The sequence below is a fragment of the Rattus norvegicus genome, chromosome 14 (genome assembly GCF_036323735.1).
Source record: "Rattus norvegicus strain BN/NHsdMcwi chromosome 14, GRCr8, whole genome shotgun sequence".
NCBI classification, from domain to species: domain Eukaryota; kingdom Metazoa; phylum Chordata; class Mammalia; order Rodentia; family Muridae; genus Rattus; species Rattus norvegicus.
Window position 1 is genome coordinate 99,679,540 of NC_086032.1, and position 26,072 is coordinate 99,705,611.

At 41.4% G+C, this 26,072-nt stretch overlaps 1 protein-coding gene across 2 annotated transcripts in view; it reads right to left on the reverse strand.

Annotated features, from left to right (window-relative positions):
* Ugp2 (UDP-glucose pyrophosphorylase 2) overlaps positions 1 to 19,034 on the reverse strand; it is a 40,937-nt gene extending 21,903 nt beyond the window's left edge. Inside the window, exons 1-3 of one of the 2 annotated variants that reach the window (XM_006251538.3) lie at positions 19,028 to 19,034; positions 3,198 to 3,325; positions 2,319 to 2,426 (exon numbers count right to left, since the gene is read on the reverse strand). In XM_006251538.3, the coding sequence (XP_006251600.1) occupies positions 2,319 to 2,426; positions 3,198 to 3,311 (222 nt within the window). In that variant the 5' untranslated portion in view covers positions 3,312 to 3,325; positions 19,028 to 19,034. Of the gene's footprint in view, positions 1 to 2,318; positions 2,427 to 3,197; positions 3,326 to 18,196; positions 18,464 to 19,027 lie in introns of those variants that run through there. The other variant, NM_001024743.1, reaches the window with a different exon arrangement.
* Between the last annotated feature and the right edge of the window lie 7,038 nt (positions 19,035 to 26,072).

The window sequence follows — 26,072 nt, forward strand, 5'->3', positions numbered from 1 at the left end:
CCCTGGCTCACTGTGCTCAGGAGCTGAGACTACAGGACAAACTGTACACCACCAGCTAATCCCGTCACTTAGCAAACTGCAGACTGACCTTTAGTTCTCAGGGTAGGAACTGTGAAGGCTGCTTCTAGAGCTGGCTCAACCTCAGCATAGCCTTGCAGCCCAGCACAGCACTGGGAGCCACCTGTACAGACCAGGATCTGCACACGGGCAGCTGTGCAGAGAAGGGCTGATGCCTTGCCCTTAGCTGACACTAGGCTCTGTAAGTGACCAGAAGCAGCAGAGCTCCCAGTCTGCTGCTGGACACCACCACACAATAACCAACTGGGGCTATTCAACTAGGAATAATTAGAAGGCAAAAAGTCTGAGTGCTTAGAGTGACTAAATCTATCATTGTGTTAGGTTTGCTCCCAAATAATTTTAAAAACTGGATGAATCTATGTTTAGTTCTTTTTTAAAGAATTTTAGAAGAATTCTCTCATTTCCTTTGGTTAAAAAAAAAAAAATCGGGCTGGAGAGATGGCTCAGTGGTTAAGAGCACTGACTGCTCTTCCAGAGGTCCTGAGTTCAATTCCCAGCAACCACATGGTGGCTCACAAACATCTGTAATGGGATCTGATGCCCTCTTCTGGTGTCTGAAGACAGTGACAGTGTCATATACATTAAATAAATAAATCTAAAAAAAAAAAAGTCAATCTGCTGCTTAACTAGAAAGAAAGAAATCCTAATAATTAATGTGCCAGGGACAAGTAAAACAAAGACCAAAATTAGGACCCCCCCATTATAATTGACTTACAGAGGAGAGGAATTTTAAAATTGTTTTTATATTTGTGTATTTGTGCATGTGTGCTTACACATGTGTGAGGGCAGAAGACAACATTTAGGCTCATTCTTTTCTTCTAACAGGGGTGCTAGGGCCTGAACTCAGGTCTTGGACTACATGGCAAGACTGGTCCCTTTCTGCTGAGTGACCTCGCCAACCCAGCCAGGAAAAATTTAACTTCAGTGTTACTAATAAGAAGATAATATGCTCCAGAAAACTGATGAGATTTTCTTATCTTTTTTAACAAACATATAATTTATAAATTTAAAAAGTTTAGGTATTTTTCTTTTTTTTTTAAAGATGTGTTTATTTATAATACACTGTAGCTGTCTTCAGACACACCAGAAGAGGGCATCAGATCCCATTACAGATGGTTGTGAGCCATCATGTGGTTGCTGGGATTTGAACTCAGGACCTCTGGAAGAGCAGTCAGTGCTCTTAACCACTGAGCCATCTCTCCAGTCCCCCCTTTTTTTCTTTCTTTCTTTTTTTTTTTTTTCCGGAGCTGGGACCGAACCCAGGACCTCAAGCGCTCTACCACTGAGCCAAATCCCCAACCCCGGTATTTTTCTACAAGTGAGAATAAGAGTATTCCTAAGCAGGAACTTATTTATGACTTTCTCATTAGGAAAAAAAAAAAATCTAAGGTTGACTCCATTAGCTTAAACTGCTACAGATGGGGTACGCAGACCTGAGCCCCAGCAAACCTTGGTACACTGGGACCAGACTTCAGTTAGTTTGCACTGAATTGTATTTTAAAACTGTTAATAAAGCAAGATTACAGATACAGAAGAAGTGAACACCACACATGGTAAAAACATCAAGTCTGTACAATGCTTCAAGTAAGATAATCTATTTTTACATATATCATCTTAACAACTTGCGAAGTATACAAACACCTGGTATTATTCTCATTTTACATGAAACAAAGTAGTCGAGCTCAGATTTAAACACCCAACACTACCCTTTACCCCCCGCAGTGGGCCTTCTGCTAGCAGCCCATGGAGGTGCAGGCATCGATCGGGGCTGTGCCTCCAAGAACACACGGGATTTTTGATAGGTAAGAATCCCAAACCATTTAAAGAAAATAAAATATGCAGAGCTGTAGAGGCAGGGGAGGGGGACACAAAGGCATGCTAGGCTGGCTGGCACAGGCAGAAAGGGCCACAGAAACAACCCGAAAGCATGGAGAGAGCTTTAAAGTCTGGGTAAGGGCCTGAGCAAGATTCACGGCATAAGAAATCTAATGGCTGGAAGAGAGAACAACAGGAAATCTGTACTGAAAGCTTTGTGCTAAAGTAGACTGCATACTCGTAACCATGTGCTGAGAACCGGACAGTGCTGCAGGGAGACCAGCTGAAGGCACGCAGCACGAAGGCTACAAACCGAGAGCCGTACGCTTGCTAGGACGGCTCTGTTTCGTCCTCACCACCCACCTACACAGTAACACCAGAATCCCAACCGACCTTGAGTTTCCTTGCACTTTACCAAAACTTACCGAATCTTCCGGAGGTCTCTGGATTTTACCCCAGTCTACAGAAGGCCCCTTTTCTTGCAAAAATCTGTGAAATAGCTTCCGAAATCCATCAAGATCTTTCTTAGTGTGCTATGAAAACAGATCAGGATGTTTAATATATAGTAAGACTAGAACAAGTTACTACTTCAAAAATACCTTTAGGTGAAATTCTTACACTATTAGAATTTAGAGCAGGACAAATTTTTAAGGCCTGTTTGAAACTGAAGTAGAAAAGCTAAAAGGACCTAAATTTAAAGGAGTCTTTTAAGAAGCCTAACTCCTCCACTATCACCTGCTAGTCAGTAATCATGGACCCTGAACAACTGTGTTCCCATGAATTTCAACATATCCTTTATAACAACATTCCAGTATCTCTCACTACTTCTGACTGCAAATAAATTGTCACCAAAAGAAAACAGGAATAAAACGCAACTAACCTCAAAACAGTGAGTGCAAACTGAATTGAAAAATAAAAGATAACATGCTAACAGAAAAGTAAAGCTTTTCAATTTTGGAAAGCACAGCTGTAGAACAAGCTGTGCTAGAACTGGAGGGGCAAGGGGCATAGGGAGGGCCTGTACGACAGACTAACTCCTTACAGATCCTACTGAACATGACGACCATCTCTCTACCCAACAACACGAAGCATAATCCTGCCCATACTCTTTTGGGGACTTGGGAAATGTGCTCGGTTTAAAGGGAAAAGTAGCTTTACTATGAACAAATGTTAATAATCTGTGACTGTTCAACAACGCTAACTTTCTGATGTGACATCCTGTGCTCATTTCAGGCAGGAGAATCACCACTGGAAGGAATTATGCATGTTGACACACAAAGCAAAAGACACTTTCGAGTCCTTACCTCAAACTCATGTGAGGTTGCTGTGGTAAGTATTTTTTCTAATTCTTTCTTCACAGATAATTCTAGTTCTTGGAGAATGACCTCTTGGAACTGAGAAGCACCATCTTGAGACATAGCTTTGCTAAGATCTTAAATAAAAAATATAAAGTCACCGATTAAAATCAGTAGCAAGAAGGAAACATAAAACTTCTTATTTCCAGATCAGTCAAAGTGAAGAGGGACCAGAGGACATGTTAGCCTTTTGGAAGAATACTAAACAGAGAGTGGTGGCTAGTCTTGGCTGTCAATTTGCCAACATCCGGCCTAACTAAAACCTGAGTGGCTGGGTACACCTGTGAGGGATTTTGCTTAAGTACATGATTTGAAGTAGGAAGACCCTACTTCAATCTACTGTAATCTGGGTCTCTGAGGTGGGAAGATCCACCTTTAATTTGTACCACATGTTTTACTGGCAGGCTGAAGGACATGCTCTTTGCCTGCCTACCCTCACTCTCTTTCACTGTCAAGTTCATTCATTCATTAAGAGCCTATTTCTGTGGGATTCCAGAATATACTGAAGACCATCTGAGACATCCAGACTCATGGACTGAACAAATACAAGATTCTTGAACTTGCCGTTGGGATACAGCCATTATTGGACTAGCTAGATCACAGCCTGTAAGCCATTCTAGTAAGTCCCATATACATACATACATACATACATACATACATACATACATACATACATTCTATCAGTTGTGTTCTAGAGAATCCTAATACAGAAGCCTAAAAAAGATTTATCAGTGAATAAGTGATAAAAATATTATCAGTGAATAAAGCTCACTATAATTTTGAAAAATCTATCTAAATAGATTGATATAAATAGACTTTATCTTTGTATCATAGCCATAGCCAGTATTACCTGGAGTGCTAGCAGTCCACATGCAGGATTCAATGGGAAGGCCTATATATATTAAGACCTGAACTACTCTCTCTTTTAAAGTCTAGTTTTTGTATTATTACCAATAATTATATATTTATTTTTGGTTTTTACTTTTCTGTTGGGTATTTATAAGCAAATGTATATTTACATTTACACGCCCCAAATTGACTTTTTCTTTTTTCTTTTTAAAGCTAGGCAAGGGTCTGGTCCACAGGCGTTACTTGAGAGGAGCCCTTAGATGCTTTAGTTTTCCTTTATTATCTATGTTATCAGCTGGTAAGGGTAATGGCCTGCCTGACTACGTAGTCTCCTTGGAAGCATTGGGGCCATTTTCTTTTGTGCTGACCCTCCTGTTTGTACACAGAGTGTACAGTGGTTTTGAGTCCGATCATTGGATCAGGAGGACTGATGAGTCACCAGGGCTGTAGGAGAGAAGTGTCCATCATCCCGAATAGAAAGGACCAAAATACTAGCTGCCTCTTTAGCCTCCATGCTTACATTACTATAGTCTTCAAGTGTAGTTAGTGACAACCCCAAAGGTCAGTGAGCAAATGTGGAAAAACGAACCTTGGTGTAAATTTTAATTGTATAACAGAATTTGACAAAAACATTTTTTAAGTAAACATAAGCCTAATACTTTAGTATAAACTATTAAAATTATTTGATAAAATTTAAAATCCTTTTTAGATATATTAAAGACTAATTTATTCTTTAAAGACAATAAAAAGAAAGCACAATGTGCCACATGGGCTGGAGAGATGGCTCAGTGGTTAAGAGCACTGACTGCTCTTCCAGAGGTCCTGAGTTCAATTCCCAGCAACCACATGGTGGCTCACAACCATCTGTAATGGGATCTGATGCCCTCTTCTGGTGTGCCTGAAGACAAGGACAGTGTACACTCATATACATAAAATAAAATGTTTAAAGAAAGCAAGCAGAAAGCAGCTGTGCGATGGTGGCTCACGCCTTGAATCCCAGCACTTGGGAGGCAAACATGGATCTTCTTGAGATCAAGGACAGCCAGGGCTACAGAGAAACCGTGTCTCAGAAAAAAATAAAAAGCATAAAAAAGAAAAGAAAGCTGAAAGCATAAGGCCAAGTAACATCCTCCATTTTAATTTTAAGAACAGCAGAGTCTAGGAGACTGTCTTCCAGGCGAGGGCAGCTGTCCGTGGGTAGGCAGGAGCCATCAGCTGTCCGTGGGTAGGCAGGAGCCCCCATGCCTTTACAGCTACTTTATTTTCCAAGCAGCAGTCCTGCTCAGACTGCTCACAGAATCAGAGCTGAGAGAAATGACATTCAACCCAGACTGTTCATCTAGCTTTTTGTTTTAAAATTTTATATTATTAATTAAAATGAATATGGGCTAAGTTGACAGCTTTAATTAACATGACCATTTAATTATAATCCAATCCAGTATTATGTAAACTTTATAAAATCAGAAGCGCTTGTAGATATATATACACCCTGACAGTCAGATATAAAGATACCTTTTAAACATACCAAGTATTTGTATCATTTGTAAAAGTATTTTAGACGGCTGACCATATCATCTTTTATAGCCATTCTTAACCTAAATCTGTACTTTTAAAGATTATCTCTTAATACAGAGCATATGAGCTTTTATTGATTGTTAAAAAGTTTCAAGTAGGCTGAGCAGGAACCAGATTGGTTTTTATGAGATCTTTCCCCTTTTTATAAAGTTTACGTGATAAGAAACTTGAAAAGCCTGTTTTGAAAGATGAGATTATAGGCAGATAGACAATGGTTGTCTTTAATTTACCTTAAAATACGATTGTTACTATCTTAAGACTTACCATAGCCATTTTTATCTTACACAATGACAATGAGCAAACCCATCTAGATAGTTTAACTGCTACTGTTGTTGGTATTTTAATTTAAGTAGCCACAAGTGGTTTACTACTATGGCAAATTCTGAGGGTTGACTTGAGCTTTATGTTGTTTTAACATAGAATGACATACAATTACATAGAAACAAATAAAATCATGTATGAGGCAAGCATTAACAAAGAAGTTTCTGTCTTTTGAGTGAACAAATCTGACTTGGAAAGTCTGTAAAATGTCTTTTGTCAATCTGCCTTTCTTTAACAGGTCAGCCATGGGAGAGTGTTTTCCAGGTCTCAGTTGTTTAACCCTGAGAAGGCCAGACTCAACAGCTAAGTGTGGGCCTGAGGCCCTGTACTCTGAGTTCCCAGGCTCCTATAGTTATTTGGGTAAGTTTTAGGAATAATCTCTGGCTGTAAAAAAGCAGTAGGCCTAGAGAGGGGAAAAGTTTACCCACTTGAAAATTAGCAGACAGACCTGTTAGGACACAAGGAGAAAAACCAGGCCTTTTAGAAATTCCCATAAGACAAAACTGAGACAGGAAACATAATTAGAAATGCCCTATATGTATCAGTTAGTTTATATGTACAGTTAGTCTATATGTACCAGCTAGTCTATATGTAGTTTGTCCATATGTACCAGTTGGTCTATATGTACCAGTTGGTCTATATGTACCAGTTAGTCTATATGTACAGTTGGTCCATATGTACCAGTTGATCTATATGTACCAGTTGGTCTATATGTACCAGTTGGTCTATGTGTACCAGTTGGTCTATGTGCACCAGTTTGTCTATATGTACCAGTTTGTCTATATGTACCAGTTGGTCCATGTGCACCAGTTGGTCCATGTGCACCAGTTGGTCCATGTGCACCAGTTGGTCCATATGTACCAGTTGGTCCATATGCACCAGTTGGTCCATGTGCACCAGTTGGTCCATGTGTACCAGTTGGTCTATGTGTACCAGTTGGTCTATGTGTACCAGTTGGTCTATATGTACCAGTTGGTCTATATGTACCAGTTGGTCTATGTGTACCAGTTAGTGTGTGTGTGTGTGTGTGTGTGTGTGTGTGTGTATACATACATACATACATACATACATACATATATATATATATATATATATATATATATTAATCAATCAGTTGGTGGTAACGTTTGGGGGCTCCCTAATGAACTTTTCAAGTTTTTTCTGTCTTGTTAAGGGTCTTTGGTTGAAAAAAAAAGATTATGAATTTTAATTGCCCCTGAAAGTTCAACCAAGTATTGTTTCCAGGGGTTGTGCTGTGAGCAGAAAAACATGGATATGTTGGGAGTAGAACTTCACTTCTACTGCACCCTGTGAGCTTAGGTCTTTTTCCTGTACATCAGTCCTGGATAAAATAGGTCTAGTTGTAGGATGGTATTTGAGGTTAAACTTTTATACTTCAGCCAAATTTTCCCTCACCAAGCTTGTTTTTAGGGCCAGGTAGTAGAGCAAAATATGAGCCTTTTTCAAAATTCATGATTTTTAATCTTTGATGTTGCATCATGGCACCATGGCATCTACTCAAGAGATCCTAAGTAGAGACCAGGACAAGGACCAGGACTTAGAGAGAACCTTCGCTCTCACCCACTTTAGAGTCCTCAGAGAGCAGAGGGTTGGGTAGCACATGCCCGTCACCCCAGGTTTTGGGTGGATCTAGGTCTTGGGAGCATCAGAAGCACTGGTTTGTATCTCAGAAGCTGTGGGTCTTACCCAATCCCAGATGGGGCTTTATCTAAATGTTACACCGTGGTTTTCCATCATAATTAAGTCACAAAAATACTGAAAGGTCATTCCCTGCAATGAGGATTTCTGTGCCATTTAAGGCAATGTATACCTCTTTCCTAAAAAGCTGGGAAGAGGGAGAAAGAGAAGGAAGGGGGAATCTGAGAGGGGGAGGACAGACAGACAGACAGACAGACAGACAGGGTTCAGAGAAGAGGGTTGCTAGTATGAAAAGCTTTGGCTTTATTTTAAACTGCCACTCAGGTTTGGTTCAGTAGTAGTGCGTGTGCTTAGTATATCTGAAGACCTGTGTTCAATCCAGCCTACAACAAAGGAACCTCCCCTCACCACCGCAGCTTGCTGGGTGTGGAGCTGCACTCCTTAACTCTGGCACTCGGGAGGAGAGACTGGTGGATCTTTGCGAGTTCCAGCCAGACTAGACTGTAGTAAGAATCTGTCAATGACCCCTCCTGCCCCCAAACTGTCATTCAAGTTAAAAGTATGAATAGGCTGGGGTAGGCCTTTGGAACTAATCAAGGGAAAATCTTTGTTCACTTGGAGAAGGGACTGTCTTTAGTAAATAAAAAGGGAAAGCTGAAAGCCATTCTGGTATAGAATGGAAGAAATGTAAAGAACAAGCTGTTTGTTTGGTGTTTTTTCCTCTCATTATGGAGAAAATACCTGAGACTAGAATCAACAAGCAATACGGATTGGGACCCTACATCCTGAGCTAGTCAGCAGATACTAAGTTTCTCAACAAGCAAGGGTCAGGACCCACACGTTGCTTGAAAACCAGCACTAGTACACACTGCTCAGTCCAGGGTTCCTTTTGTTGTTGAAAACCAAAGCCCACAACTTTCCTGGGACTAGGGGTAGCATGTTTTCACAATTCCAGAGATGACTCTAGTCAGACAGAACTAAACTTCCTGTCAAACAGGATTTTTATTTCATTTCTGTTGCTGTGTTAAAATGGCTTGGCAAAAAGCAACCTTAATGGGAGAACAAATTTATGTTAGTTTACAATTCCAGATTACAGTTTATCATGGCAGAGAAATTAAGGAGAAACAACTAGTTAAAACAACTAGTCACATGCATCCACAAAATTAAGGAGAAATAAGAAATTGTACTATACTCAATTCTCACAACAGTTGACAAATAATTTGGAAGAAAATTCTAAATATGGAGGAAGAAAAAGGAATGCATTAAAAAACATATGAATTATTTTGTTCTGTGCCACAGGTCAGTTTAAACACAAATAACTACACAATGATTGTTTTAAAACGATTTATTTATTTTTTATTTCATATTCATTGGAGCTTTGCCAGTGAGACAGTGTTGAATCCCCTGGAACTAGTTACAGACAGCTGTAAGCTGTCATGTGGTGGCTGGGACATGAACCAGGGTCCTCTGGAAGAGTGACCATGCTCTTACACACTGAGCCATCTCTCCAGGTCCTACAATGATTTTTAAACAACAACAACAATAACATAAACAACAACAACAACAACAACAAAATTTTGTCAGACTCAGAACTTATTTATAAACTATTTTTTCTGAAGTTAGATATGATAGTCATATCCCTAAAAAACAGTGAATGTGGGTTGGGGATTTAGCTCAGTGGTAGAGCGCTTGCCTAGGAAGCGCAAGGCCCTGGGTTCGGTCCCCAGCTCCAAAAAAAAGAAGCAAAAAAAAAAAAAAAAAAAAAAAAAAAAAACAGTGAATGAAACATTTGTTTTCCTTCTGCTTTGGGTAAATGAGCTAAAACTAAGTGTAAATCCAAGTTTAATATAACAAAGTAATTGAGACTTAGCTAAATAAGAAAAATTATAAAAAAACAACTTTAAAGGCTCCCTGTCCAGAACAGCCTACCTATTCACTTACAAGGCTCAAGATGAAAATATTCAGAATCATGTCAGTCATTCTCCCTGTTGAGCCAAACTAGCAAAGGCTGGCTGAAAGATATTATGTTAGATTTCTGCCAATTTAGTAGGTCCAACCTTCAGACACAGCCTCAAAAGATCCCAATACAGATTCAATTTTGAGTTATAAAAAACTCTTAACTTTTATTTTTCCCATTTCTTTGATAAATACTTGATGCACAGAGAGAACAATTTTTATCCCTTCTATCCTGTTTACAAATATAATAAAAGGAAAGAACATGGTAATAAACTCCTCATTACCCTCTTCTACCCCATTCTGCTGTCATTTTACTCTACTGGACAAAATACTACTATACAATTACATTCTAAGGATAGGTTCCTAAGAATACACAAAACAGCTGGGCATGGTGACATACAGTGGAAATCCCAGCACTCAAAAGACAGGTAGGAGGAGTAAAAGTTCGAAGCCAGCTTAAATTTCATAGTGAGACCTTGTTTAAAAAGTAATTAAGGGCTGGGGAGATGGCTCAGCGGTTAAGAGCACTGACTATTCTTCCAGAGGTCCTGAGTTCAAATCCCAGCAACCACATGGTGGCTCACAACCATCTGTAATGGGATCTGATGCCCTCTTCTGGTGTGTCTGAAGACAGCTACAGTGTACTTACATATAATAAATAAATAAATCTTAAAAAAAAAACAAAAAGTAATTGAATTAAAAGCATGGAAGGGTGGTTGGTTCAACAAGAGAAGCACTCTTACGTGCTTCAGTGAAGGCACAGATCTAAAAATCCATTTTTTCCTTGCCAATTAGTTACTTATTCACCCTAATTTTTTTTTTTTAAAGAAGGCCTGGAATTTCTGGAAGGTGTAAGTACAAACTGCAGAACTTTTCTTGGATTTAACATTCTCAAGTTACAGTTCTGGCAATGGCAGCTTGGCTTCTAAGGGAAGTCAACTAAAGAATCCCTTGAATAGTGCAAGATGTCCAACCTCATAAATGGTCTCCTCCCACGTCCTAGCAAACAGAATTGACCCTCCACTACTTCAGACAGTAAATTAGGAAGCCAACGGCACAGTCACAAGCCCAAGAGCTTTTAAAGATGCGGGCAAGTGATCAGTTTCTCCTCCTACTTTCCTCACTCTGTGGACAGGAGTCTGAGGGGGAAAAGTTAGGTGAATTCCCCAGGTCACAGGCCAGGCAGGTGCTGGGTCTGTAAAGCCAACATTTTGCTGCTGTCTTGAGCTCCATAACCACAGTAAATCGTGCCCTCTGTTCACTTTCCTCTAGGCTGGCTTCCTTTACATTCTGGAGTAGAAATTCCTCAATATCACTGTCTTCCAAAGCCTACGTGTCTAACTAACAGAGTAACTGGGCGCACTAGATAGAATTTACCAGAACGGCGTTGGTTTCCTTACATTAGCAGATGTCATCTAGACCAAGCAGTAACTGGATTTCTTAGCTCCACCATGCACTGCTATAATCTAGTTCTTCCCTATTCACAAGAACTGAAATTGCAATATTATGGATGTTTAACTACCCAAGTGCAGGAGGAGGAAGTCAGGGAGTGGGGTGATAATGCCATTACAACTTTCAGAAACCCACAAAAGACATAAGGCAGAAGGCATTCAATTTAGAAATTGCTTTTGTTTCTTACCTTGGCAACTAAAAGATAGAGAAGACACCCTTTCTCTGACACTCTAAATGGTGGAACACAGAAACCTCATGTTCTGAAGTATAAAGCTGATTTCACAATGTACAGGCCATATATAGCAGATTCTAGGAAAACCATCCCGCGTCCACCTCACACTGATTCCACCTTAACAGTCACACACACACACACACACACACACACACACACACACACACACACACACACACACGACAGCATCTGTCTTCATGGCCTTGGCTGTCCTGGAATTTACTCTATAGACCCAGCAGGCCTAGAACTCACAAGTATTCAAATTAAAGGGATTAAAAACAAAAACATAAAAAATCCAGAATGTCATCACAACTGAATAAAATTATGAATGAAGATCAAGTACATACTGATTAGACATACCAACTCAAGCTAACCGTGTTCTGGACTTTCATGGCTGCCCTTCAAATTCACCTGTGAAAACATTTCCTTAAGAAGATCTTCTTTGGGGACTGGAGAGATGGCTCAGAGTTTGAGAGCACTAACTGCTCTTCCAGAGGTCCTGAGTTCAAATCCCAGCAACCACATGGTGGCTCACAACCATCTGTAATGGAATCTGATGTCCTCTTCTGGTGTGTAAGACAGCAACAGTGCACTCATATACATAAAAGAAATGCTTCTTTAAAAAAAAGAAAGAAAGCTCTTCTTTGGGCTCTATTACCCAGAAATATAACATCTATGTGATCATGTCTGTTTCTCTTAATTCATTTCCTCACCATTCTTATTATTGGAAAGAAATGTTTTTCATAGCAATTCACATGTAGAAGTTGGAGGATATCAGAAAAAAGACAATTTGCAGCACCTGGTCTTCTCCTCCAACTATGTGTGTCCACGGACTTGGTGCCAAGCGCCTTTACCCTTTGAGCTGTCTCTTATGCTCTTATTGGTAGCTTTTAAATAGGTACCTCCCATCTAGATCCTACCTTCCTACCACTTTCTAGATCTTTTATACCTGAATTCTCAGGCTACCTCAAACTCAACTTTGCTTTATCTAAAACAGAAATCACTGTCCACACCGAGGCACTCCTTGCCCTTCCAGTGCCCTACAACACTGGCATTACTCAGTCATTCAGATTAAAGATGCAGTCACAAGGTTGGCTCCTCAGTTACAAAACTGCTTATTTGAATCACTACAATTCCATTTCCTCATCTTCAATACTACCTTAATTTTCCTCAGCATTTTCATTTTCTGTTCTGGAGGACAGACAATGGCTTCTAACCAACCTGCCTACCACTCTAATCCTGTGATGCCAAAAGGAATGAATTGATTCCCATCACTTACTTATTTAATGCCTTCCTTATTTGATAAATTTTCACAGTCTACAGAAGTAAATACAAATCTAAGATCCAGGAGTTTATTTTTTTGTGTATGAGTGTTTTGGCTGCATCTATATGGACAATGTACACGCCTACAGAAGCCAGATGGGGGCATTGCACTCCCTGGAACTTGAGTTACAGAGGGATGTAAGCTAGCATGTGAGTGCTGGGAACTAAGCCTGGGTCCTTGCAAGAGCCACAAGTACTCTTGACTCCTGCATCACCTGGGCCATGATCCAGGAATATCTTGAACCAGATTACGGTACGCTTTTGGATGGCTGAAGATAGTAAAAGTGGTACAAAGTTCATAAAGGCTGCAATCTCCTACTCTGTGACTTCTAGACCAGTCCTTCTAAAACATTCATTTGCATATACTGGAGAGCTGACTAAAACACTGATTCCAGGGGAAGCTCCCAGACTGCTGACTCGGCAGTTTGGGGGTAGAGAGTATGCATTTCTCATAAGCAAACACCGCCGGTATTACTTTGATAGTATTTTATTTATTTTAATGTTTATTGCAACACTCTGGTTTCTCTTCAGATCGTATAAATCTTTCGCCTTTTACTAATGTTTATTGCAGCCACGTTCCTGGTTCTTCTTGTCTCCAATTCTACACCTCAAGGCCATGTTTGTCCTGAGATGGCACCCAGCCCAGATTGGTCTAACTCCTTCCAGCTGATTTAAGCATGAAACACAATATGGCTCTGACTAGTGACATACAATTATATAGCCTGACAAAGAACTTTACAGAAATGTGTTCCTCAGTGAGTGGGGAGGGGGCAGAGAGCCATATGAATGTTTAATAAATGCTTGGGGTGCCTGGGGCCTGCCAGAGAACTAACCCAGGGCTCTGATTCCTATTGGGCATCTTGAGCATTCCTAGACAGTACGTGGTTGTGACGACAAAAGTGAAAGAAAGGCTATCGGACTCGACAATATTACTATGCAGACAATCAATAGTGTTGCTGGTCATGCACTGCTCTCTCTATAAAAACCGGTAGGACACATTAACCAGACATCTCAACAATCTTATTCTCAGACAACACAGTCCATTCTTTCGATAGTGCTGCGATTGAATCCAGTGTTCTGAAACATGCTAAGCAAGTGCTACACTACAAAATAATAAACATGTCTAGTCTAGAATAGTTGTTAAAATCTCAATTAAAGAAGAAATGTCACTTGTGGAAAACATTCAAAGTAACTTTGTTTCCTGAGAAATTAAAAAATGAAAAAGAAAACCCCCAATGAAAACATTTAGGAATCTATACTTTTTATTACCAAGATTCATCCTTTAACCGTTTGTATGAATTGGCCTAAAACAGTGCATACATCTACGTAACTGTCTTTTCTGTATGCATGAAGCCTATAATTCTAAGCAGAACTACAACACAAATGAAGTATGGTGCAAGCATCTGCCTGGGCAGCAACTCTACTGCTTTTCAGGTTACTGTGGCCAAGGAGAAAGGAGACCTGCTCTCGAAACGATGTCCTCGAGGTCACTATTCCACAATTTGGTGACTGGCAAGTAAACAGTAGACTAAGCAAACAGGACTATTTATTTCAAGTCCATGAATACAGTGAATGGGTTTGCATTGCTTTTTAAGATTCAAGCAAGATCACAAAGGGATAGAGAACTCCCATGATTTACATAAAAAAAAGCAAAAATATCTGGAACATTTAGGGAAAAAATGAAACATTTTGTTCTTTAAGCTGAGTAAGACAACATGGCTTGTTTCTCTATGGTTCTCAGGAACAACCCTTTATTGTCAAAATGGTTGGAAGAGTAGGGAGTCACAATCAATTTCTTTTGGCCACAACTGAGAAAAATAAGCAACAGCAACTGTTGGCAGAAGCAGTACTGGAGCCCTTGACCTGACAGCCAAGCCCCAGAAGGCTGCTCATCCTTGCATTCACCTGAGACCCTTTAGGCTATCATTTGCTCAGTGATCTTTGCTGACCAGCTGCCACCTACCAAACAGGAATCACCAAGAGTCAAAAAACTCTAACAAATGCGAAACGTGACAGGACAGAAAGTTGACATTGTTTTTAAACAATGCATTTTATATAGCTTTCCTTGAAATATAATAAGTATAAATTATACAGTATAGTTTTTAAATGTTTACACAGCTTAGATAGATAATGGCATATTTAGAGTTGTGAAGATACTTATAGAATTACTGTACTAAGCAAAGAGCCTAGCCTTAGCTGGCTGGCTACACGGCATCAGTCTCTTCACTATTTATAAGTTTCCAAACACTTAGGGAGACAGTTCTCACAACTTTTTAAAAGAAAAGTTCCAAATGGCCTCTGTTGACAAGCCTACCCCCAAAGGTGACAGGCAGGAAAGAGGCAGAGTCCATTTATGTAGAGAAGTGGAAGCACAGCATAAGCCTGGCTGCGGAGAAAGCCAGAGCGAGACGGTTTCACGGGGAGGCAAAAGAACATGGCAGCTTGTTCATGCTCTAAAGCATCTCCTGAGAAAGTACTGCCAGGCTCCTGAAGAACAGACTTAGGGAAATATGCAAAACATGTGCCTTTATCGATCCAGTACTTATATAGGGACAACTCACCTCTCTAACGGTACTGAGTGTTTTACTGACTGAAAATATCCAAGTAACTTCTTACGGTCTAAATGGCAGAGACATATGAATACCCAACATTCTTGTAAACGTAGTGCTTGGATCTGGAGTCAAGCCAAATGTAGCTTTACGTTTCCTATCACCCAGTAAGAACTATCCCCAATGCATACTTCATAACACCCAGATCTACAGACCCCAGTACCTACTGGAAGGGAAAAACAATATAGTGAAAGAGTTACAATGAACATTTAAAAAAAAAAAAAGTTGTTGTTAACTGAACTTTAAAACTATAACTTGTATTCACCCCTACACTATCCAAGCTTTACCTTGCCCTCCCCTCCCCTTCAGCTCCTGAACAAGTTTAATAATTTCCTTTTAAATATATCAACTTTCAAGTAACCAGACCTGAATATTAAATTGGAATATGAAAATCAAAGCCTATTTGTATTTCTGGTGATGGCATGTTGGGTAGCAATGCTACCTGAAGGCCATCATTATTTTAGGAACGAGTTAACATTAATGGCCACACACAGTGTTTACCTATCTTGGTCACTTAGTACAACACCCCATTTCAACTTCTCAAGGACCCCTCGGCATAAGCACTAACACCCAGAGGAGGAGGCAGGGCCAGGAGACTGAAGTCAGTGCCGGCCAAGCTAAGCCACTCTCAGTCCAACTTCCAAGTTCTAATAGGGTCAGAAAAGTGTCTACAGTCACATTTGGAGTCAAATCCAAGTCCATGCCCTTTCGGATTTCTCCGTTTTTATGTAATTTAAGATAAGTCATAAAAACCTACAGCCGAAAACATAGAGTAAGCCGACCTACTAAAAAAGGATATAGAACATTTTAGGTAGTGGGCATTTGCTGCTACCTGGGACAAATCCTTTTAGAACATCTACTCTCAAAACACTGTTTTTCCCAGGGACGCGTTATCTTTGTCTATAGAAAATGGTGATCTATTTGGAGAATAGGCCATTCTTGAAATGTTAATCTAAAAAGCAACAAAAGGTGTAGGAAAGGACAGGAGCTGTAAACAGGCAGGAGTTTCAGGGCCTCGCCCTAGCTCATCTTTGGGCATCTTTATCAGCTGTAAAATACTCAGAAGCTTAATGAGACAATGCAGGAAGCAGCGATGGATGGGCCGGCCACTTGTTAACTTTCCCTGTGCAGCAGCGAAGGTAGTGTACTCGTGAGTGGAAAGAAGCATCAGTAACTTCTGGGAGGGCTGGGGAGGGTCAGAATTAGACTGCTTTAGAAAAAGAGAACACAGAAAATTCCAAGTCTCATACTTGAAAACTGATATGTTGTAGGCGTGCAGACAACTCCCAAATTAGCTGATTAGTTTTATTATTTCTAACAGTGACCAAGGTAAGCACATAGAGAGTTCATACTTAAATACAAAAATTCCGCAATGGTAAGTCCCATGACTGGGTTAAAAACATTTGGAGAGAGTCACCCTTTTGTGCGAAACCACCTGTTTAAAAGGAAATCTACTATTTTGAGTAAAAGTAGAGAGCAAATAAATCAAATGTGGCATCTTGAATTGCATCATGGGAATAGGAATCAGAATTGAGTTTATAGTTTGGTTAATGCAATTATGTTAATTTCTTCTTCCTGAGGCTTGCACAATATTTTGAAAAATGTAGAAGTACTTTAAAATAATGGACTTTTTAAAAGTGGATAGTAATGTCCACAACCACGTGAAGATCTCCCTCGACGGCCAAAGCTGTAACTGTGCATCAACTCTGTCAGCTTCCTAAACTACTAAACTACACCGACTGTCTTGAGTTTAATACTTTTTTTAAATTCCCAAGAGAAGCAACTTGTTTGCTTTTCTCTAGCACATTCTTAGAAAATACCGGTTTTGTGGCACTTACAAGGCCAGTAAACTTCTAGGTTAACTCCTAGGTTCCTAATCTTGAGCTGTTTATTAAATCCGAACATAAGAAGCCTTTCTAGCCTCACATCAAGTACAACACTAACTTCAAACATAGTGACAACTGGCATTTCTGAGCTTAGTGCTGAGGGCAGGCAGGCATAAGGGTCCCATCTGTTTCAATAATAATGAAGGCAGATTCCTTTACTCTGTAACATGCCAAACAAGAGTTAATAAAGTGGGGCATAACCTTGTAGGGCATCTTCATGCCCAGGGTCAAATAATGGACATCCCTAGCATAAAGAAAAGGGGGAGAAAGGTACAAGTACAGTTACTGAGAACCACATAAAGTGGTTGCAAACTTTACTAGATGTATTAAGCAAGACGGCTGAAGCTTTCACACACTAGGGTCTGGAAGGAAAAGTTTGGTACACATCTAGGGGCAAACTCTGTACAGTTTTGTGAGAAGTTTAAGGCAGCACCCAATTGCAATGCTACAGCGTGGTTGCGGGGTATTTGCTAAAGGTTTTCTTTACACACATACGGAATTTACATGGCAATTTTCAAATTTAAAGAAAGCATAATCTTTATTTTTTTAAAAAAGGAAAAGGCAAACAGCACTGCAGCAAAGTCATTTCTCTCACTGGAATGACCTCTAGTGTCTACAAACTACTCCTAATTTCGCAATAAATGACTCTGAGACTCAATCTACGTACACACGGAATACAAGTGAAGAACGGTATAGCTTCCTTACTAGTCTTGACAAACCCATCTGCCTGCCCCTAGCCCTCTGGGCTTCCTTGTCCCACAAAGATAACTTATCATGGACTGCAAGAACGGAACAAGAATTAATCAGCAGTCAAATCCTGTTTTGATTATTACGGTTACTATCCACGAAGTCAGAATACTATTAAAACTGATTTTAGGAGGGAGAACTAACCCCTGCAGGGCACAGAGGCATACATACACGTATACGAACCCAGCAAGCGGCGCAAAGCAGTTCAAATACCAATTTAACCAAAAAGGTATCACAAACGAACATTCCCAGTTCCAAACTACCCACCTACCAAGAGAGAGACTACCAATACCCAAAATCGGACGAAGCAGCCAAGAGACAGAGAGCAAAATGTCTTACCTTGTACAAATCTCGACATTTTAGGATTTTATTAAAATAATCTGCCTTATAATTTTCAATTTCTAGAAGCTGCGTTGTAAGAAAGGTCTCTCTCCCTTCCCTGCAACAACCGAAGTGTTCTTTCTCCTCCGCTGTTTAGCTACTTAAGGAAGTATTCGGGAGGGGGGGGGGATCAAAACTGGTCTTTAAAAAGAAAAATCCAGAAGACGGAAACTTGGTGGGACCGACTCAGCTTGGGAGGGAACTCCTGGCTACTCAGCGATCCCGACGCCAAAGGGGGACGAGTGGAGACTCCGGAAAAGGTAAAACCAGACGAACTTAAATTTCATCAATGGAGAGGCGGACCTAGAGCAGCTTCACCGCCCTCCGGTCTCCACGCCCTCTAGGGCAGGACTGCTGCAGGCCCCTGGCCGCACCCCGAGGTCCCTCGCCGGCCGCCGGCCAGCCACGAGCTGCTGGCGCCCCGCTCGGCTCCGGAGGCGGGGAGGCCAGCGAAGGGGCAGCGCAACCTTTTCCCCAGCCCATAAATAGCCGGGACTCGGAGACGCTGCGAATTCCGCACCCGGGCAGACAGCTGGCCGCGGCCTCCAGGGCTCGCCCTCCCCTCCCCTTCCCGACGCAGCCGCTCCACACCAGGGCCCGCTCGTCCCCTCCCTCCCCCGGGGCCCGGCCGCCGAGACCCCCGGGAGGCCTGGCCCTTCGTGACACGCCCTCGGCCCTCCCGCCCCTCACTCTTCCACGCCCCACGGTCGGCCCCCGGCCACGCCTTTCCGAGCAAGACCCCACACGGAGGTCTCTCGGAGCCCGGCCCACCCCTTAAGCGACACCCACCTTCCTCTTCCGTGGCTGGCTGGGTGGTTGGGGGCCTGGAATCAGGTCTCGAAGGCTGCGCTGCGCGAGCGTGGCCGAGGCGGCCTCCCCTGCGCTCCGGTCACACGCAAATACCTGGAGCCCGGCGCCAGCGTGCGCAGCCGGTGACCCTCCTCCCGAAACCGGAGCCCCCACTTTCTCCACACACCTCCCCTCCCCCTTCTTCTCCCCCCAATGCGGAAACGTCCCCACGGCTCAGAACGACAGGCACAGCCGCCAGTCAGGAGCCGAAGTTTGCTCAGGGCTTGGCCAATGAGACGCGCGGAGGTGGCAAGGGGCGGGGCGTTCGAGGCCCGAGGGAGGCGGGCTCAGAAGCGAACGCGGGAATCCCCACGCGTGGGAGCTGCCCAGGGGGCTGCACGGTGCCAAGCATGTCGGTCTTTGCCTGCTGTCTGCAGCTGCCACGAGCGTGTGAGAGAACCGAAGTGTGTGCTTGTGTTTGCACCCTCCAGAATTTGCCGGTTGAGGAAACCGTGACCATTGAATTCTGAGATGCCCCCATCAGCGGCTTCTTCAGGGACGCCAGGCTCTTCTCAGGAGGACCCAGCGACTCTGCCCACCAGTTAGGGTTTGAGGAGAGCAAGGGCATCCAAAATCAAGCAATGAGATGGGATGTGTGTGGCTCACCAATAGAGGGAGGGCCTGGGGGCGTGGAAGGAAGTGCCAGATAAAGACTCTGCAGAAAGCCATCACTATTCTCCTTGCCTGGGATTGCACTTCTGGGCACGTTTGTGCTGGGAGAGAGAGTTTACTTTTCCAGCTAAAGTGAAAATTACTTACTATCCTTAAAGTGCTTTGCTGATGATAGATCTTGAAGTCTCCAAAAGAAAGATGGAGTTAAAAGCCAGTACGTTGGCAGCCTGGAGACTCCCTGAGATGTGCCCAATCAGCTAGTCTTGCCAACCCTACTAGCCTGTAAGACTGCCTGTCTCCCTTAACATTCTCGCTTTACCCTGCTTGACCAATGATTGTCAGTTCCCTATCGAGTGCCTCAAACCAACCAAGCATTTCCAGAAGGGTTCGAAATGTGCAACATTACTCAGCCAAATGAGAATTTCTAAATTATTCTCCAGAGAAGAGAGCTTTCTTTATTCAGTCCCTTGGGTTCATATGGAAATGTTATTAAAACAACACAGGAAGAGATAGTGACCACGTTGCTTATGTACGATCCAAAAAACCCTAGGCCTCCAAATATTTCAGCTAAGAAAATTACTTTCTCCAAATGAAAAAGTTTCTAAAATAACAAATGCCTTCAGTTTAATATCGACATTTGGTGTGGAGTTTTCGCTTAGACTCTACATCCTCTCTGAACAGTAGAGAAATTGTTCCAGCAGTGAATGAACTGTATTTATCAGTCAGTGTAAGCACTAAAACCAAAGACCTGGAGGCTCCTAGTGTAAGTTAGCCTGCAAAAATATTACGTGCAACAAAGAATCTTTCACTTTTCCAGGCTTTTTATAAAATAGAATGGCCAGTTATTTTTGACTTCCACAGAAGATTAAAAAAGGGGGGGGGGGGAGTCTTTAAATCCAGCAAAAACATTTGGTAGTTCCTAAGAATTGGCATCTTGATTTATGAGTAATTAACTACTGAGATAGGACACAGTGTTGTGCATTTACTACTTGAAAAAAAAAGTCCTCAGAAAGTAAATCACTACCCATTTTATGTGGTTCACTTTATAGCGAGGGGTTGATTATTGGCTATAAGCACTAGAAAAACCACATTTCTAAATGCTGTGTTTATAGTGCCTTGCAAATGAAATGTCTTTACAGAGAGGCTTGAATTTTAATCCCAGATTTTCAGATACAGTTTCTCACTCCTTAAGAATGAGGGAATTAGCTCACGTGACAAGTCATGAGCTAAGGAGGTAAAACCCGAGACTCTTCAGGACCATAAAGCAATTACTTGTTTCTTTACATTCAGTCCTCACTCACACACCAGGGGTGGGGGTGGGGTGGGATAGGGCGTCTTCTTCTGTTAGTTTTTTTTTTCTTTTAAGATTTTAAAAACTTTATTTTATGTGTATCAAGTGTGCCTTGATTGTGCTTGGTGCCCGTAAAGGTCAGAAGCAGGCATGGGATCCCCTAGGACTGGAATTGCAAAGGTTAGGAGTCACTCTGTGCTAGGAACCCAACCGATGTGCTCTGTAAAAGCCACTGCTCATAACTACCAAGGTGTCTCTGCGGACCCGGACCACTTCCCCTGCACTAGATTACTGTAATGTGTAGGCACAGATAAAGAGGTCCAGTAAGATAAGAAACAGAGTAGAAGCCTATAAGCCACTTTCTGGTAAACTGTGCTATCCTTCAACGGTCATAGAAATTCCGCCTCTAATTTACTTCAGTGCATCTTCCTATTTCCCCATAGGGGGAAAAAAAAAAAAACAACAAAAACAAAGCCAAAACAAACCTTCACTTCGTTTTAACCTGTCTTGTGCTTTGTGTGCAAACCTCGGCTATGCTACCTAAGAACCCTGCCACTAGCTAGATCCATAGCTCCTGTACAGTAACAACATTCTAGCAGCAGCAGCAGCAGCAGCAAACCCTAGGCCTGCTTCCTTGTTTGTGAGCATAGTCTTTGCTGCCTCTTCAGTGTTTGTCGGTATTTGCGTCATGGAAAGTATCTCATAAGCGTATGCTGAATGATAGATTTGGTATTGAATGGTAGGTTTGGTCTTTCCATTTATAGCACTGTCTCCTGGTCTCTACTATCAAGAACAGCCAACTTATATTTAGAAGTAATGATTCTTAAGTTTCAATGATTCTAGAGTGTGAAGGTGGGACAAAGTATATAAAACATCTTGATGATTTAATGCGCTGTATTAGCTGCTCTCCGTGAGCATTATCTAATGAGGGGTGACTAAGATGGTTTTGTTGTTTTTATTTGAGGTTTTTTGTTTTGTTCTTTGTTTCTTGCTAATGGGGATTAAACCCCCATTGCCTGGCACACGGTAGGCAAGGGCTCCACAATGGAGCAATGTCCTCATCCCTTGAGGTAATTTAGAAATCGCTAAAGTATTATGTATAAGACTGTATGTGTGGTCATTTTTTATTTATTTTTGTCATCCCTTCCTCATACTCTTTATTCAAAAAAAACTTATGCAGCACAGTTTTTTATAAAGCAAACATGTTATGAAGAAAAATTCTATGTCATGTCTGAAGACTTGAGCTAAGAGTCTAGGCAACAATTAACTGCTGGACTCCTGCCTACACTCAATTTTGGCTCCCCTCTATTCATCAGAGTCTTGGGCACCCACAGGAAAGAGGACAGGAGATTACTGTTAGCAGTCGCTAGTGACCACCTAAATTTAACAAGGAGGTATTTTTCAATCAAAATATAATTAGGCTGAGTTAACTGGAAAATATATCAAATTTTATCTATGAGATGAACTTTAATGACTGAGCAGTCTAAAAAAAATGAATATGGTTTCCAAATACTTGAGGAAGAGAAAGACTTCATTCTTCCTGTTGCCAAACAAGAAGTTTGCTGAAACAAGCTACGAATATAAATTGTGACACAGGCTTTCCTTTTTTCACACTTGCTTTTCAAATTGTACCTAATAGTTACATAACGTTTATAGCAGGGCACCATCATTTATTTCAGATAGGTGAGATGTTAAAAAAAATAAACAACTCGCATTGCAAATAGTTCTCTAAAGAGTTGATAAAGCAGCCTTATTGGTTTTTAAAATCATTAGCTCATAAGAATGCAAGTTAACCGCAGCAGCCGGTGTGATTTGCTGACAGTTTTCTCCAAGCTCGCCTTTGAGAGTTTGAAGAGATCAGGTTCTTACTGTGGCAGCATCTAATACTTCTTCCTTTCTTCATATTGCCCAACATGTTCATGAGAAATTGGGATTCCCCAGAGATTATATCTGGCATTATTAACCCGTATCTCTACACCTCTTTCTATTTTAGAGGCAGAGGACCCATTCCCTTGAGTATACTGGCCAGAGATAAACATAAAGAAATACTATGTGTGTTTTCAGGGTTTTAATTAAACATAGATTGCTATGTGGGCATAATTTAGAAATATTCTTAAAAGCTCACTGAGAAATAACACATTTCTTACTAAACTAAGAACGAGTAAATATTACTTTGGTTTACCCGGGTGACGTGTATCTAGGTGAATACATTTTTCTTACTGACGTTAAGATCCACAAAAAAAAAAAAAAAGAAAGAAAGAAAGAAAGAAAGAAAGAAAGAAATAGACAAGTATGAGATCTAATTCTGTTTTTTTTTTCTTTTTTTCTTTTTCTACCACATTTCCTGTTGTGCATCCCATCGGAAAGCTTGTGTGACTAGATGGTTTTTTTCCAAACGCCTCTACCTCTGGTCTAATTCATTAAATGCCCTGTGAATGTACCAGAAGGAAGTATTAAATAAAGAAAGTCTGTTTACTAACAGTTTAAGAGTTTTATACCCGGGGCTGGGGATTTAGCTCAGTGGTAGAGCGTTTGCCTAGGAAGTGCAAGGCCCTGGGTTCGGTCCCCAGCTCCGAAAAAAAGAACCAAAAAAAAAAAAAAAAAAAGAGTTTTATACCCATCTCACTAACTAGATATTAAAGAGGTCTTCTTTGGATGAGGTAAATAATTGGGCAATTATGTCATTAAATGAGTAATATTATTAGGGAATAAAAAGTTACATTTCACTCTAAAATTAAAAGGAAGAGAGTCATGTCATGTTGAGAACAACCATAGGGAAAATGTTACATTCTGCTGCTATTTTTAATTGAATTTTATTTCAATACAAGGATGAACATCTGTTAAAAAAACAAATCCAAACAGAGTAGTTTCACAATGCCCACAATGAACAGTAGTGCCCTGCTGCCCCAGCTTTCCTCACTCCAGCCTTGAACTGTTGAAGAAACCATTTTTCTTCTGATCCTCATCTCTGTACTTCTAAATATAGCTCTAAATGCTTACATTATATTTCTTTCATAAATTATATTTCTGAATTCTAGGTTTCAGACGGTATGTTTAGAGTTCCTAAAATAATAGATAGAACTTAGCTCATATCCCTGACTCCCCTCTAAATTTATAGAGTTATACTCCCCAACATTTACTTCATTATAGCACAAAGACAAAATGGTGCTTATATAGAACACTGGGATGACCTAGGGGGAATCTAAAAATGTATTTCAGACTTCATAAAGAATTGATTTTTAAATATATATAATTATTAAGATAACAATGAATGAAAATAGAGGAAATGTTAAATATTTAATCCATATAATAACAGATAAGTTTTTTTTAAATATATAGATGAGAAATTTAACTTTTTTGATTCTTTTGTTTGTTTGGTTGGTTGGTTGGTTTTGGTTTTTTGAGACAGGGTTTCTCTGTGCAGCCCTGGCTATCCTGGAACTAGCTCTGTAGACCAGGCTGGCCTTGAACTCAGAGATCTTCCTGCCTCTGTCTTCTGAGTGCCCTGAATCATAGTTTTAAACTTGTGTGTGTGTGTGTGTGTGTGTGTGTGTGTGTCTGTGTCTGTGTGTCTGTGTGTCTGTGTATGTCTGTGTATGTGTGTCTGTGTGTCTGTGTGTCTGTGTGTGTGTGTGTCTCTGTATGTCTGTGTGTGTCTGTGAGTGTCTGTGAGTGTTTGGAAGTCAGTAAACAACTTAAAGAAGTTGATTCTCTCCTTTTATTATGTGGGTCCCAAGGGTGAAGGTCTTGGTAGTGAAAGAAGAAAAAATGCAGCCAAGAAGTCAGAAGTTTAAAAATACTATCTCACCCCTAAGAAGCCCTAAATACCCCAAATTCCAGACCCTGTTCTCTGCCTGTAAGTAAGTGAAAGGTCACATTTCTTGAGCCTGCTCTCCCAAGAACTAGATAAAAGGGTTTAAGATAAGCCCTTCGGTAGTGATCCCAACCTAGTAAAGATAACAGGAAGCTTCTCCCAGGAACTAGCTGACCATAAAGTTAGATTAAAATCTTAAAAGCAATCTTGAGAAACAAAAAACCTTGTGATTTTTCACTGATGCCATCCCTACCCCCTTAAGTTGTGGCTTTTTCCTTTAAATACCCCTTCTCTCAGCTACTGGGGGTTGAACTCCTCTACTCCTGTATGGGATACAAGTCTTGACCCCAGTTCACTGGTTCCTATCAATAAACCTCGTGAGAATTTCAGCAAGGACGGTCTTATGTGAGTTCTTGGGGGGTTGTGTCATCCTGAGACTTGAGTGAGGGTCTCCCCACTCTGGGGGGTCTTTCAATAGCAGATACCTTTACCTGCTGATCCACTTTATGTTTCAGTAACTATGTTTAGTTTCTGCTCAAGATTTTGAAATAATAATCCTTCCAATTGTTGGCAGTCACTGTGATCTCCAAAGATAACCAGCTTCTTCTGATTTCAGAATTTGTGGATATTTCGTGGCAATGGGAAATTTGCTAATGTGATTTAAGATTTTCAGATGGAGAACGTACGTCCGGTTTTCTGGGTGGGATCATGAATGTAGTTGCAAGTTCCCCATGAAGCCAGCAGAATACTGGAAGACAAGAAGAGGAGGAGGAGGGGGAGGAGGAGGAAGAGGTAGGAGAGAGGGAGGAAGAAGGGAGAAAGAAGAGGAAGAAGAGAAGGGAGAAAAGGAAAAAGAAGGAAGAAAAAAGGTAGGAGAAGGAGAAATGAAGAAGAGAAGAGAAAGGAGGAGGAGAAGGAGAAAGAGAAGAAAAGGAGAAGGAGGAGAAGGGAAGGAGAAGGGAAGAGGAAGGAGTAGAAGGAGAAAGGAGAAGAAAGAAGGAGGAGGAGGGGCAGGGAGAGGAGGAGGAGGGGCAGGGGGAGGAGAAGGAGGAGGAGGGGAAGGGGGAGGAGAAGGAGGAGGAAGAGGGGCAGGGGGAGGAGGGGGAGGAGGAGGTGAAGGGGAGGAGGGGCAGGGGAAGGAGAAGGAGGAGGAGGGGGAGGAGGAGAGGAAGGGAAGGAGGAGAGGAGGAGAGGGAGGGGCAGGGGGAGGAGGAAGAGGAGGAGGAGGAAGAGGGGCAGGGGGAGGAGGGGCAGGGGCAGAAGGAAGA